Consider the following 16,828-nt stretch of genomic DNA (forward strand, 5'->3'; position numbering starts at 1 on the left):
TCGGATCGGAATTATTGGTAGAATTCATTTTGATTCAGATCCAATAAAGTGATATCACAGACGGATCGATTAGTGCTGTGATTGTGTGAAATTTATTGTGGATTTTCACTCACGTTGTGGGCTGTGAATTATTGAATTCTTCAGCAAATCTTGAATTACTTTACTATTAAGTGAAAAGTGTGAGTGGAAATGGAGGATTTCAGCATCTTGAAGAAACAAGAGCGTCAGTTGCGAGCCTCCATTAAGGGAGTTGCTAATTTTGTCAGTAATTTCAATCTTGAGCTGCATGAGAGCCAGATTGAAGTCAGATTGAGTCTGCTTGAGTCGGTAATAAAGAGATACTATTTGGTAAGGCAAAAACTGGAAGTAATTTTGGATGCAGCTGATAGTGACGGGGAGAAGGACGATGCCAAGGAGTCAGATGCAGCTAGGAAACGGCGATTGCAGAGGCAGGCTGCTGAGCGCGAAGCAAAATTCGACGAGGAAACGCTGGAGGTCGAAGAGCAGTACTGTACCGTAAAAGCAGCACTCCTTGCCCTCCGTCCGAAGAAGATCGAATCGTCAAGTTCTTCTGGATCTGCAGGAAGAGCTGACACTATGTCGCGTGTTAAGCTGCCGGACATCAAGTTGCCAGTTTTCGACGGAAAACTGAGGGATTGGATCCCATTCCGGGATATGTTTGATAGTTTGATCCACAACAATGAACACCTCTCCGAAGTCGACAAATTCACATACCTGCGATCAGCGTTAAGCGGAGAGGCACATCAGGAAATCAGCTCCATCGAACTGTCTGCCGATAATTACCAGATAGCCTGCCATATGCTAGAGAAGAGGTACGAAAATAAGAAGCTAATCGTGAAGGCGTATTTGGACGCACTTTTTGCCATCGAACCTCTTAAGAAAGAAAGCGGAGAAGCTTTGAATCGCTTGGTCAGTGATTTCGACAGAAATATTCAGATGCTGGGCAAGATAGGCGAAGACACAGAGAAGTGGTCGACGATTCTGGCATACATGGTTTGCGCTCGCCTAGATTCGGTCACCCTTCGTCAGTGGGAGAGTCATCATAACTCTAAAGACGTGCCGACATTCCGGAAAGTGATGGACTTTCTGAGAGATCAAGCGTTGGTTCTGCAATCGATTGTGCCGAGTAGGCATGAAGACACCGAGATTCGTCGACAGCGGACAACAGTACATACTTCGTCAAGATTCCAGAACAACTGTGTGTTCTGTGAAAATTCGTTTCATTCAGCTTCTGCGTGCAGCAAATTTAGAGCTATGTCGGTGCCTCAGCGTTTTGAAGTGGTTAAGATGAAGCGACTCTGCATCAATTGTTTGGGTTCCGGTCACTTTGCGGATCGTTGTAGCAAAGGACCATGTCGTGAGTGCAACAGAAAGCACCATTCGATGTTGCACAAAAATTTGAACAGTTTTTCGAGTCAGAGCTCCGTTTCACAAAACCAGTCGACAGTCAACAGTCAATCATATCGTAATAATAATCGCTCAGGACCTTCTGGTCAAGGTCAAGAACAAGAGTTGATTAGACAGGATCAACAAAGTCAGGCTTCGTACACAAATCCTCAAGCACAAGAGAATTCCACTAATTCCTACCCCATAATACAAACACGCATTCGCCACACTCAACCACAACACACCACAGACAATTCTTTTACTTTTAATGCGGCACCAAGGCCGAAAAGCGCTAAATTTCGTTCGCCTCGAGTTTTGATGTCAACCGCTGTAGTGCGTGTTGAAGATCGTTTTGGTAATCATTCGTTTGCGAGAACACTGTTGGATTCGTGTTCTGAATATTGCTATGTTACGAAAAGCTTTGCGAAAAGATTGAATCTCCGAAGAAGTCGGAATGTTTTGAGAGTCCAAGGCATTGGAAATGAGTCAGCTAAATCGATTGAGTCAGTTGAGGCGAGAGTTCGGCCTCGTGTGTCAGAAATTTCTTCGTTTTCGGAAGATATAAGTTTCCATGTGTTGCCTAAGATCACGAGTAATCTGCCCACCACCAAAGTATCGCTTAGTGGGATCAAGATTCCTCATGATTTGGTATTGGCGGACCCTGAATTTTGGAACCCGGGTCCGATAGATATGATTATTGGGGCAGAATACTTCTACAATTTGTTGCGTTCAGGCAAATGTAAATTTTTGGACGATGGTCCAACCCTGCAAGAAACTGAGTTTGGATGGGTTGTTTCCGGGAGAGTTCCGGATAGTTCCTTTGAAACTGTTGCGTAGACAAAAATGTTATTTGTACTGAGAATTTGGAAGACATTGGACAAATTATGGGAGTTAGAACTGTGTAGTATTTTGTCAGTTTTTGAAAAGAGATTCGAAGGAATCACAGTGAGAAATTCGGAAGGTAAATTCGTCGTCACCTTACCGAAAAACAACCTGAACCAATTTAGTAAATCTGCCGGAAAAGCGACAAGTCGGTTCCTCAGTTTGGAAGAAAGGCAATCTGCAAAGGGCAGAACTTAAGTCCTTGTTTTGAAAGTTTTTTCAATGAGAATTTGTCGATGGGAAATATGAGCGGATGCTCAGAAGATGTGTCAGTTGATATTTGTCAGAATGGTCCTATCTAAGTAGGAAAAGTCGGAAAACGATTCATTATGTGTCAGAAATTCGAATTTGGTCATTATCTTCCTCATCACGAAGTGTTGAAACCGGAAAGTATATCTACAATGCTACCAGTAGTGTTTGATGCGTCGTGTCGCACCTCAACGGTCGTTTCGATAAACGATGTTTTGATGGTGGGGCCTACTGTGCAGAACGATTTGTTGTCGATCATCATGCACTTCCGTTTGCACCGATATGTCATCAGTGCCGATGTCGAGAAGGTGTACAGCATGGTACAAGTTCAGCAACCGGATCAACAGCTTCCACGGATTTGGTGACGAGAGGCATTAGATGAATCATTAAAGACCTACGAATTAATGACGGTTACATACGGAGCTGGGTGTTTTCCGTATTTGGCGGAAAAGTGTCTGAAACAGCTGACTAAAGACGGAAAAGTAAGTGTTGGAAAGATTTTCTGAAAATGATAAAGATTTTGAGTCAGGCTTTGAGTACGATTTGTCAGATGTTCAGATTTTTGGTGTTGGTCATTGGCTCATTTGAAAATTTTAAAGCGGCAGACATCTGCTGAGCAATATTGGCCTCATCGAACTACAGAAGGCCAAGAAAAAAATTTCAATGACTATGAACTAAGAGCAAAATGTAAACCCCGAATGAAAATAATGGTCTTACGAGTTTGGTCGGTAATATCGCATTGACTCTTCACTTCAGATTAAACGTTCAGCATGTCAATCAGCTGTGTCGACGAGATGGTCCGTTGACACCTCAGGAATTTGCTATTGTAAATTTGATTCGCACTTTTTAGAGTTAGTCGTTTGAATCAGCGTTTCTAAGATCTGAGAGAGTATGTTCATCCTCTGCCGGTCTGTTGTTGATGATTGCCACGTGCGTTAGCTTGATGCAAGACAGCAGTCACTTATCGCCTTCTACTTTACTCTAGATCCCTAGATAAAGCTACATTCACCCAGAGCCCAGAGCCTCCAATAACGACAGCATGATTGGAGTAAATACAGCATTTCTGGAGGTCGGTTTGTTCGGCTACCTTTGTCGACTAACAACACCCGTTTGGACAATCGAGGAAAGGAAAGACGTGCGAGTAGTTAGTGTTCACAATACAGTTCAAATTTTTATCACATATAGTTTAAAAAATTACCTCTGCCTGATCAAACCAACGAGTAGCATGGAACATGAAAAATAGATAAATGGAGAAGTCGGACTTTAAAATTGCGAAGTCTAGAGTCAGAATAATTGGTTTTGCTATTTAATAGCCTCTGAATATTGTCGGAAATGGTCAATGCGGGCCTAAATTGAAATTGTGTCAGTAAGTCGGAGTCAGATAAGTTTCCGGACTATCAAAATTATTCGCGGTGAATTTTTGTACGATATATAAGTTTAAATTTTGGCAAAACTCCCTAAATTAGTCGACATATTGTGGAAGCCGTTTACAATTACAATCGGTTTTTGTCATGCCACATATTTTCCTGTGAGCTGTTGAGTTCATATTAATTCATAGTTGATCGTTTCACCGTTTTGCATGAATGAAAAATTGGGTTAAAATGGTCTGTCCTGGTGATGTTGCAAATAACCGTTTGATATGGTCATTGACGTTTATTTATTTCGTTTCATGCGAGCCTTAAAGTAACGTGAACTACACTTCAAAAGACCTCTGCATTGGATCGGTCTCCCTTGGATTGATCTCCCAAGGCGGATCTGAGCTGTTTGACCCATGTAGCTCCGTTTGGCAGCAAAGATGTTTGTGGCCACGACATCTGAAACGAATGGTTTCCGGTCAACATTGAGCACTATGCACATCACTGAATCCAAAACAACCTACCTGAAGGACATCGTAGCAGACCAATTTTCAATATTTGGTGTCTGATTCACACATTGCATCGCATCGTAACCCACAGTATCGCATTGGCTGGGACAGGTGTACCGAACGCTGGAAAAATAAGGTGACATTATCACCACACCGGTCTCTGTATGTGGATCCAACTAACTCACCTGAACATCATTGTGTGACGCGGCTTCAGTTACCACTGATTTCCAAGTCCGGGAACCTCACAAAACAGCTGAAAATCAAAGTTTTCAGCAAAAAAGGTTGCAAAAAGTGAAGAAAACCTCAACATGCAACCAACACGAAGTTGCAAAGCAAAACAAAAAACATAAAACGGTATTGAAATTGGGAGAGAGAAGTTCCCCATGGGCGTACGGGAATGGGAAATAGATGGGTTCATCACCCTTAAAAGATGTAGAATTTTTTAGCAACAAAGTTGCATTGGCATTGTATAGAGTAGCTTAGTAGGATAATTTGTTGATATTGATGAATTGTAATAGTTTGTAAGAATTTAAATTGAAATCCGGCTGGTTTCAAGGGGGCCGGAATGTTCTGAAATGAAACTTGATTCCGTTGTTTGTGGAACCCCCAGCAGTGAGACGTGCTAACAGGCATAACTACTCAATTTCTCACGTCTCACTGCTACACCGCCTAGCAAAAGAAGAGAACCAGAGAGCCGAACTGGTAATGAAAAACAAACGGCAATAAAAGCATAAGTTCGTACCCAACCACAACCGAGAGTAGTCGCGATTTTTTAACTCGTCCGTCCCAGCGTCGGAACGGGGTGAAGTTTTGGTGTCGTGTTTGCTGAAAGCCTATGAAAGAGTGTTTACAGTCCACTCTAGTGCATTATAAAACACAATCCTCAGAAAACGCTTCATTCAACGTCGAATAAAATACCGTTAACTGGGGGAACTTTGATCACCGGGGTAACTTGGATCAACATGAAATTTTTGCAGATAATCATCATCAACTAAGTCTGGAGCCAAAATATCTGAAAACTGTTTTCTACGTTTGAATAAATTAAGTTTTAAATAGGCTTTATTTTGGTTTGTAGTTGGAGATTTTTTATATAACTTAAAATGTAGTTTTAAAGTTTTAAAATATCTGTTTTTTCGAAGACTCACAAACAAACACCTCTCCTGATAAATTGATAGCATTTAGAAGCAAATGGGTTGTTTTATATGAAAGTTTAACTTTTTTCCTTTGTAGGGCTAGGTGGGGTAATTATGAACAAAATTACTCAGTTTTGCATACTATCAGCTCAAACAAGTAGCTCTTTAAAGTTGAAATTCTGGAAAGTAACAAAAAATGAATGACTGGTTCCCTTCTTCATTTTAAGAATTTTATTCTGTTTTTAAAGTTGTAGCTTGTGGGCGTGAAACGCTTGTTCATAATTACCCCGTTTGTTCATAATTACCCCCTTGTCTATGGTGTAATTATGAACACTGTAACAATTCTTGTTATGTTAGGACTTTTGATATTGGCTTTATTCCTAGATTGCACCACATCTACTAAACAGTGCGTTGTTGTGAGATTTGTTGATTTTTTTAATTTACTGTTGAGAAGTTATAGGTTATTTTCAGTTTTACATAACTGGAAGGCATCTTTTCGTATATGTAATCACAGATCCAAAATTCTAAAAAAAATATAAAGTAATATTTTAGGCTTATTTTCAAGATTTGAATGGTTACCGTGATTTTGAAGGTAAAAAGTAAATTTTAATCATAAACCAATACTGAGAAAACAAGTGTTCAAAATTACCCCGCATCTTGAAAAGTATGGGGTAAATATGAACACTTCTTTGTGCGTGGGTGGAAATTTTTTTCAACATAAAATCATATCACACCGCTAGGAGCATCAATTATCAACCGTAAAACTTTCAAAAATAACATTTTATTTCCATTCACATTGACGAGGGAGTCAATTGATGAGACACGTCTCAAAACGATTTTCGTTTCTCAGAGACATAAATTTTGTTAATAACTGTAACTACAAAATTTATACAGTTAGGTTTGCAAGTTATAACTGTAACTTATCAATGGAATGACATACTATCACATTTGATCAGTTTTGAAACCCTACTATGATTCTAACGGCGCTTACGACGTTTGTTCGGAATAACCCCTTGTTCATAATTACCCCACTCAACCCCTATAGGTATAGTTTTAGCACTGACAATACTGACTGGACAGTCGATTTCGTTTTTTGGATAATTTTTCCAACAGTACGCAATATCGATTCCAGAGTGCGCATCGATTGATTTGAAGAAATGCTATCCCAGTTAGAAAGTGCCACCCGACTTTCGCAAAAAAAACAGGCAATTCTGTCGATAAAATCGTGCAAAACAGGTACATTTTTCCTACTGGGCATTTCTATCGGAAAAATTGTAGGTTCGCCACCTGCCGTCGGTATTGCGAACCTGCTAAATTAGACGAAAAAAAATAGGCACAAAATGATCGAATTTTTGTTCTAAGTGTCCTGTCAATATTATCAGTGGTTTTAGAGTTATTTTTATGGTCATTCTATGATAATTTTCGGATATGAAAAAAACGGACATTTTCTATGAGAAAGCCTGTATAGAACAAATGGCTAAGTTTGAATAAAAAAAAGAACACAGGAATACTGGGAGGACTTGGGAATTGCATGACGGTAAAGTTTCATGTGTTTTTGAGACCAAAAAATATTTAGAAATGTTTATAATTTTTGCCCCTAAATATATGCAGCAACATTGTCCATCTTTTGATTCTGTATCAAAAATTTGGATGTTATAAACCATTAAAATCAAAGATCTTGATTGAACTAACCGTTCATGAACCGTTGATTGAACTAACAGTTCACCATTAGTTTGATCTAAATATTTTTTATGGAGAAAATAAAAGTTATGATTAGATATACATAAAAAAAATTAATTATCAGTTTTTGAAAGAAATTTTTCTACTTTAATCTTGGTATCTCCCATCGGCCGGCGCACACTTTTTCAGTCATGTTATTGATCAGTTTTTTCCACTTATAGGGGGAAGTGTTCCTAAATGCGCATGTTGGGTAATATGCGCATACAGCCTATTGCCGATATGGCTAGAGATTCATCATATCTAATCAGTGCAGTTTGAGGGTAATACGCTTTTAGCACATGGCATGAAAAAAATAAATTGTTATATAAAGTCGAAAAAATTTAAAAATTCAAACAAGATTTTTGTCAGTTTTGTTATAATATATTGAACTTTAATTATTGTGCGTACAGATTCTGCGAACAAAAATTTTAATGGTTTTTCTTTCTTATTCATCTGGAAATCGGAAATTCAACAAATTCAAGCTTTTGGCAAAGTTGTAGATGATAAGATATTGGAATAAGAGACAGGTTCTGAATGCCCATATCAAGGCAGGTTAAATGCCTATATCATGAAAAATAGATTATTCTTATAAATTTTTTACTTTCTATCATTTAAACATTAAATCTACGCTCAAATCACGATCTTACAGCGAAAAAAGAAAAACTTCATACTGATCGGATAGAAATACAATATGAACAAAATATTACCACGAAATATGGCCATATGGCATACTTAACTATGTTTCATGCAAAAGAACTAGTGATGTAAAAAATTTCACCAAAATTTCAGCCTTGACGTATGCTTAACATCCGTTTCTACCCTTTTTAATTAAATAATTTCAAAATATTGCAAGTGTAAATGAAATATAGCTTAAAACATAAATATGCGCATTTAGCCCGCCGGTTTAGGAAATCGGCTATTTTGACTTCTTTTACTATAAAATTAATTTCACAAAAACTGTAAGAGATTTTAACAGGAAAATTGCTCTTACGTATAGAAAACAGATGTCCGCTCATGTGCATATAGTTTTCAGGCTCCTATCTATCGGAATATGGGAGAAAATGAGTGTTTTCCTTAATATGCGCATATAGCCCGCTTCTCCCCTACTTCGTCAAATCTGTATTTTGGGTGGCTTCATTCTCTTCCTTCGTTTTCCGTTACTTTTCGGCCAAATTCCAGTCTTTGAAAGAAAATGAGGACAATTTGGTGGATTCAGCTATTTCGAAATTATAAAACTTGATTATTTTTGTGCCACAAAACACGTTTTTACTGGTATGTCTGATGGAAAAATCTGCCACAACCGAAGAAAAACCATTATGAGATTGAACTTCAAGTACATATAATCGGTTAGTTAACATCGTAGGTTGCGAAATATAGATAAACAAGAGTTCTTTTTTAAACTTTTAAAACAGTGAAAACCAAAGTTTGGTTTTGAAAATTGTTGTTTTTTCCACAGGAGCAGAGTCTTGGCAAATATTTATATTTTTAACCAAACAACCAGCAAATATGTACTTCAATCTGAGAGGGACCTTGCCACGATTAGAAATGTTATAAGATTCAACCACTGAAATTTGTTTAAATAGGGTTTTTCACAAATTTTGTCGTCCATCAGAAATCACCTGTGTCAAGCTAAAATAGCTAAAATTTTTTGTTTGAGGTTGGGTTTTAATAGTTATAGCTAGGCAAACTTGAAAACTTTGCAGGACATTTCAGCGATCTACACTTAGTTTTTCACTCATTAAAAATTAAAAAAAAATCTGGTATGACTTCTCTGATGACCCTTAACCGTAGTTGCCGATCATGTGCTTCACTCCAACGCATGATTCGAGCTTTATGGACTTTTTTCACAGTGTTTGCATACATTTCCACCACTCACGCACAGACATTTTATGAATAATCAACGGGTTTATCAGCTATCCATTTGATAATGATGGATTTTGAAGTAAACTATGCAACTCTTTTTTTCTTTTTCTCTTGCGTAAATATCTTGGAACCACGTAAATTCTTAAATTTGAAAAAGATGGGTCTGATAGTATTTTTTACAGGCAACAAATTGCTGTCAAAATTGTTTATGTCTGATAACTAGTAAATTCACAACCAGCAAATGAAAGTGTCCCATTTCTAAAAGAGCTAAGTTTTATATTAATTATACTTAAATGTGTTTTTTTTTGCAATGAATCAGGGACTTATTAGTCTAAAACAAAAATGAAAATATTTGTATTTGGTTATCAGATAATTGAATCATAACAACTTTCCCATCATCTGTCCCAATTTATCTCCATATTCCTATTCCGCTCATTTTACGATATGATCAAATTGATGGCTTAAAATCTATAATCAAGTTTCTCGGACACCGCAGGTAAATTTGACTACTGAGAAAAAAGCTAAAAATGTTTTATTTTCGTTTTTTTCCTTTTGAATTAAAAATGAGAATTTTAAGAAAAATTGAAAGGCCTTTGAAAGTTCTTCAAAGTGATCTTCAAAAAACTTGTTACATGAATTCAAGCTTTTAAGATCAAAAGCTTAGAAAAATAATACCAGAAATAATTTAATTTTTTTTAAGATTATAAAATTTTTGCTCAAAAAGCCTTACCCATATCTCTGAAGCCACAATATTTAAGGTAAATTTCAACCCTGTTTTAAATAAGGTTTGTTCGTTTATCAGTTATCAAATATTGTTTATTCTAACAGAAAAAATGTGTCTGTCACACACGACATTCTAAGGAGAAGTTTCTTGGTTTAACCTCCATGCAAAAGCTAGACAAGTTTCTAAAGTTCGTATCGCGATTTCGTCTTTTTTATTATTGGTTATTCTCAAGATGTGTCAAACGTCTTATTGTAGTTTCATGTACCTCACATGTCGCAGTATGCTTCTTTTTTTTGTTTCAATCAGGCTCTTTAACACATTTTTTTCAATCTCTCGTGAATATAATTTGGTGATGAATTAGCGTTGCAATTTTCTAACCTGTTCTTTTTATCAAAAAACTTTTCTCATCTGTACCATTTCAGCACCAACATGTGAAAAGGGTATAAAAGAAAAAGGTAAACAAAATCCGTTTTTAGAAAAAGTAAACAAAATCCGTTTTTAGTGGATTCGAATAGCCCAACATAAGCTCTACTTAACACAAAAACCGTTCTTAGTTTTTCAGTTTTCGTAAGATTTATAATGCAGCTTGAGCAAACAATCTAAAAAATTTAGAGCCATAAAATGGCATTATCCCCACACAGATTGTTTTATACACCCTTTACTCCACAACAAAGCAAACGGTCTAGATGCTAAACATTATAGTGAGAATCATAAGCATTTGTCAAAAAATAGGGGAAATTTTATCTCCATCTCGCTCACACATATGAGGCATACAGTACAAAGCAAAGGGTGTATAAAACATTTAGACGAATTTCATACTCCAGCTAGGGTCTATAAACAATTGCTAGCTGTTTTTCCATGATAACACCGTCGTATCGATAAAAACATATTTAGAATTATCCTACGCACTGTTTTGACCATAAAGACTTGCAAGATTACTCGTGAAATTTAATTAGCGATTTAAAAAAGATTGCAAAATTTTCAAACGCATTTTTCTCGAAACGTCATAAATGAACATAGACCCTTTTCACGTGTTGGTGCTGATTTGAACACAAATCCGTGTCAAAAACGACGAAGATCTCAATTGAAAAGTTATAGAAACATCTATTTTTCCTTGGTTTTTGAGCAGAATTTGTGTTCTCGAAACGTATAAATCAACAGACTCATCATCCAAAAACACTTGAAGAAGTTTTTCATAGTTAATTGAAACTCTGTAACTTTATCAATGACCTTAGGTCATGATATGAATACCTATACTATTTTTATTTAGGACTTTTCGGCTTCTCAGTCAGTTGAAATATTATTAAAAACAGCACATTTACTCAATGTCCAACGTTTCGGCTATGATCTTGGCCATCGTCAGGGAAAATAGAGTGTGTACTGTTTGTGGCTCTTGGATTTTTAATGGCTGGGTTGAGGTTGGATTTTTACGAACCAGAATGATTAATAATTTAAACACTGGATTAATCTAATCTAACCACTTTTTGTGTCTATTTTAAAATGTCTGTCTCCTAGCGATCACTTCTTATTATTATTATTCTTATTATTATTCTTATTATTAATCATTCTGGTTCGGAAAAATCCAACATCAACCCAGCCATTAAAAATCCAACAGACACAAACAATACACACTCTATTTTCCCTGATGATGGCCAAGATCATAGCCGAAACGTTGGACATTGAGTAAATGTGCTGTTTTAAATAATATTTCAACTGACTGAGAAGCCGAAACGTCCTAAATTAGACTACATTCATCAGTCGCAGATCCAACAATATACTATTCTACATGGTTGACAATTTTATTTTGAATCATAATCCTTATCTTTTTTCATACAACATTCGTTTTTTTTTATTTATTAGCTATGAAATCAAGTTTTTTAACTATTTTTTTTCTGAAAAGTGTCTGTACTCTTCGAATAAATCGAGATATTTTACCAATCGGAATAAATATTCTATGCGTTAAATGTAAATCTAATACGCAATACCAATGATTTCAGATAAAGGTTATGAATTAGGACATGGTTGAGGGAGGGTTTTCGTCTGTCAAAATAAATTGGCAACACATAAATACAATTTATAAATCAATTTATAACAGTTGGACAGACATCGACATAGAATATCGTTCAAAGGACTAAAAAAATTTAAAAAATTATGATTTTACTTCCACGAAACAGGAACATAGTGGAATCAATATTGTGACCAATTTATTTAATTTTTGTTCGTGGTAATTCGATGGGGTGTGTGTTTGTTCAAGTGTACATGTTCGTGTGCCCGAAAACGCCATGAAATTAGTTAGTTCATCATCACGCCAGATGCCATAAATGTGTCGTAAGATCCCATAAAGTAATTCGTCAAACGAGCCAGTAGGTCTCCACTTTTTGGCTTTTTACTGAGTAGCACCATCTCCTTCAGCGGCAACTTCGTAAACAATTTCTTTTTTTTTTTGGGTTAATAAATGTTGCGAAGTATGTTTTCATTAGGGTGTAAATCTAGCATTGACTTCTGTCTAACTTTATTTTCAATTCAAGATTTCAAAGTAGAATAACAAATTTTCACTGGACCCTTTTTGAACTAAGTCAAAGTAAAAATACAAGGTTCTGTTCGAAAAAAAAATTATACTCTTTCAGGAACATTTACAGGACAAAAATCAATATATTCGCAAAATCCCATGAACCACTCTATAGAAGAACCCTTTCATACATTATGAATTAGAGGCAACACTACCCCCGATGATGGGCGGAAGGCCTAATGCTTGATGGGATGGGTGCTTTTCGGTTGTTATCCATCTGGAGCCGGAATTTATCAAGCCGAAATCAAACAGATCCGAAAAAGGTGGTTGAATTTAGGGGTAGGGAGACAGCTGGGATTACAAAGGTGTTGGCGCGGTTTGTTGATTAGCATTTCGGTTACGGCGAAACACTAACGAGCTCGCGCGGTGTTGCCGTTGATGCGGGAAGTTGCCCTTCTGTCAGAAATGATTCATCTTTTAATCCGGGGAATGCCGAATGTGTGGCACCGAAAATCTGATAAGGGCCGGGTTTTTGGTTGGTTTAATTTGATTCGATAATCAACACCAGTCCTTTTTAACCGTCAAGCTTCAGAAAGAGGTCTGAGTATTTGTATTGGCATACAAATCAATCCATCCAAGTTTGAGAACTTGAGTCACAGAGAACAGACGTACAAGCTCGAACAAAAAATCGTCAAAAAAGTGTGTAAAATTTCAAATGCTTTCACCAAAAAAATACGTTAGAAATCGACTACAAACAGTGCCATCTATTGCGCCGTTCAAAAGTCACAATTCAACTTTAAAGTGCCCAGTTTTCGAAAAAGCGTAATCATATATCAACTCACAAAAAATCAAAAAGGGTCTTGGGATTTTTACACAAGTTTCGTGGGCTAGCTTGTACGTCTGTTCTCTATGCTTGAGTAGCCTTCATAATCAATTTAAATGGATTCATAGTTCAAAGTGCATTGATAAGGAATGTATATACCTGTGAGAAGATTGAACAGATATGTTTTTTTTTGTGGGAAATGCAAGCTTATATCAACCAGGTGATTTACTAGTATTCAATCTGAAATCTATTTAAATTAGCAATCGAGTCAAGTGTTACAAAATTCTGAGAAGTTTAGTCAACCTGACCTGAAAGCTGGTTCGTTCGAAAATTTGACTAAACAAAATTTATGTTCAAATCAAAAATTACTGACACGGTTGCACCCACTTGATGATTTTTTATTAAATCAACCATAATTACGAGGCCAATTTAACCTATAATCAGCTGTTGACTGTTGAAAAACCCTGCATTTTCCAATCGAATTCACATGCATTTTTAGAACAACTTTGAAGTATTTTCTGTATCTGAAGAAACCTCCCATAAATAAAAAGCCCGAAATGGATTTTTGTCATGTTTGTTATTTTTTGTCATTTTTATTTTTTTTTGTCAATTTCGTATTTTTTTTATCATTTTCGTCATTTTTGTCATTTTTGTTATTTTTGTCATTTTTGTCATTTTTGTCATTTTTGTCATTTTTGTCATTTTTGTCATTTTTGTCATTTTTGTCATTTTTGTCATTTTTGTCATTTTTATCATTTTTATCATTTATGTCATTTTTGTCATTTTTGTCCTTTTTGTCATTTTTGTCATTTTTGTCATTTTTGTCTTTTTTGTCATTTTTGTCATTTTTGTCATTTAGTCATTTAGTCATTTAGTCATTTTCGTCATTTTGGTCATTTTTGTCATATTTGTCATTTTTATCATTTTTGTCATTTCTGTCATTTTTGTCATTTTTGTCATTTTTGTCATTCCTGTCATTCCTGGCATTTTTGTCATTTTTGTCATTTTTGTCCTTTTTGTCGTTTTTTGTCATTTTTGTCATTTTGTCATTTTTGTCATTTTTGTCATTTTTGTCATTTTTGTCATTTTTGTCATTTTTGTCATTTTTGTCATTTTTGTCATTTTTGTCATTTTTGTTATTTTTGTCATTTGAAGCTTTGAAGAAAAATACCAATGAATTTCTGGATAGAATAGCATTTGTCTGATCAAATCAAATCGTGTTGATGAATATCTCAAAAACTTGGTAAGTCAGTGGACATAGGACTTCAAAGATATATCCACTGCATTTCAATCCAAAAAAAAACCTCCATCGTCTGAAAAGGGAACAGCTTATAGTCGTGGTAAAATACACAGCGATGTAAAATTTTAGATTTTTTTTCAGAATATTTGCAGTTTTTATAAAATACCGAGATATTGTGAGTTTTTTTTTTTTTTAAACCTACGCTAGTTAACATTTATTATTAAAAATTCGTAAATATTCAAAGAATTGCTTTGAAACATCAGGATTTACCGGTCCGTGTCACCTTGACTTGAATTGTTCTGGCGAGAGTTTTTCCGGATAATCACTGTCTGAGTTGAAAATTTCATCTTTATTTGAATTACATTTGAGAAATTAAAGATCCCTCTTGTTTAAGATGCCGTATACCTACATCGAGAAATTTTTTACTGTGTGTATGGAATCCTCCCTTATAGAGGTGGAGAGTAATTTTTTTGTAAATATTTACACTATTTGAATTAATCTAAACTTGTAGGCGTTTCAAAGCTTGTTTTAAAGTGGGAGAATTTTCCAAATATTTTGAAAAATCTCGTTAAATTGCTTGAATCATGTCATGTCTTATTGTTTTTTTTTTTAATTTGGTCCCAAAATAAAGTATGATAGCACGATTAGGTGTTGATTTTCCAACAAAAGCTAAACCAGGCATCATTAAGGTCTCGATCATTTTAAAGGTCAGAAAAATGAGATGGTAGCATGAATTAATACCTAATCGTATTTTTTCTCCGACGAAAAATCAAGGTTATTCAGGTGTTTGAATTTCAATCGAACTGAAAGCAAATAATGCCAAATTTTGCTATCAAGTCGTTTGAGCAAAATTTGGTGTCTTTATGCTAGAATAAAAGTGGTGAAATGCCAAAATTTGGCCCACATTTTGTATAAGCAGGTAGCACAGTTCTGCTAAATATTGGTTTCACTAAAAGTGTTTTGGCAAAATTTTCCCGTTTGTTTGGATAACGTGCCGCTATTAAGCCTATCTCTTTTCTGAACCTGCACTTTGCACTATTGAGATATACGTGTATAAGGAATTTGACATCCAATTTTTGGCTTTGTACTACCTTAATCGGACAAAATGATACCAAATTTTACTTTCAAGGCATGATAGCAAAATTAAGTATAAGTATTTCCTGCTTGAGTAGGGTTAGGCACAATTTTCCCGTATGTTTGGATAACGTGCCGCTATTAAGCCTACCCCCATTCTGAGGGTCGTATTTCATATTGATTTTGTATGGAAGCACTTCAAATTTCGTTCAAATTAGTGTTTCAAATTTGAAATAAATCACTTGAAAACAATTACAATTTTACCCAAGCTCGCATTACATTGTACGAGACAATTTCGTTTTGGAAAAAGGAAGGATCTCTAAGCATAATATATTATCTCGTTATGTACAAACCTTTTTTTGTTCCACTTGTGTTCAAAGTCATTTGAAAACAACTCGATTTATGGAGTATTTCATTTTCTTTGGAATGGAAAGTTAGTTGAGTCATGCGGTGGGATGCATCTTCTTGATATGTCAAATCATACATGTTTACTAAAGTTCATCATCAAAGTGTTATCTCGTTATGTCGCTTTTCCTCTGAATTCTTTATAATGTAGTTTATACGAGTTGGTGTAACTAAGAAAATGCCGCCATTTTTGTTCAGGAAATCACTGTTGTTGAATAATTTTTAATTTTATTCGCAACCTTAGAATTGCTTCTTTATTAAAAACAAAAAAGAAAACTATTGTTCACCGTTATATCGAAGAAAACTTTGATAAATCTACTCAGTTATTTACATCCTGCTCATCTGTTAGTTTCAATTTCGATTTTTCACTAGATGCTATGCTATACGTTTAGATATATAATTTCGATAACTAATATGGTTTTTTTCTATCTACTTACAGGTATGTGTAATTTTGCCTCTAATAATTTTTGTAAGTTCAAACGTCAGTCAGTTAATTGATTTAGAAAAGAATCGTAGTTGATTCATATCAATTCTTTACCAGAACAAACTTAAATTGAACTAATAGTAGATCATCGTCCCTATTAGCTTGATGTCAAAAACAAATCAGACGCATCATTTCATTTTGCGGGTTCTTAACTGGCTAAAAGCTGGTCCCGCTTAAATCTCGTGATAAAAACCCGAAACATTTATATCCCAGATAAGCTTCCAGGGGCAGCGGCAGAGCAAAACATTTCGCCGGCCAAATGGACACCCCACTCATTTGTATTCACAGCAGAAAGCTTCGGAAGTTGGAAGTCAAAGTTTGTTTGGATTCGATACGGACCGGCAACGATCCCTCCCATAAGTATAACAAAGTGCGGTCAAACCCCTTAAAATTCCTTTGACCGGGTCATTATAGTTTTTTTTTGGGTTTAGCAGCTGTAAGCTGCCGATTGA

The 16,828-nt window shown here is 35.6% G+C and overlaps 2 protein-coding genes across 31 annotated transcripts in view; both read left to right on the forward strand.

Annotated features, from left to right (window-relative positions):
* LOC129746673 (ryanodine receptor) overlaps positions 1 to 16,828 on the forward strand; it is a 146,039-nt gene that overhangs the window by 21,503 nt on the left and 107,708 nt on the right. The window lies entirely within an intron of this gene.
* On the forward strand, positions 190 to 2,244 carry LOC129743257 (uncharacterized). The gene has a single exon (XM_055735241.1). It carries the CDS (start codon positions 190 to 192, stop codon positions 2,242 to 2,244), a length of 2,055 nt encoding a protein of 684 aa, XP_055591216.1.

The sequence above is a fragment of the Uranotaenia lowii genome, chromosome 2 (assembly GCF_029784155.1).
Source record: "Uranotaenia lowii strain MFRU-FL chromosome 2, ASM2978415v1, whole genome shotgun sequence".
Lineage (NCBI taxonomy): Eukaryota > Metazoa > Arthropoda > Insecta > Diptera > Culicidae > Uranotaenia > Uranotaenia lowii.

Coding starts and splice junctions, on each gene's coding strand:
- LOC129743257 (XM_055735241.1), top strand. CDS start 190: ATGGAGGATTTCAGCATCTTGAAGAAACAAGAGCGTCAGTTGCGAGCC.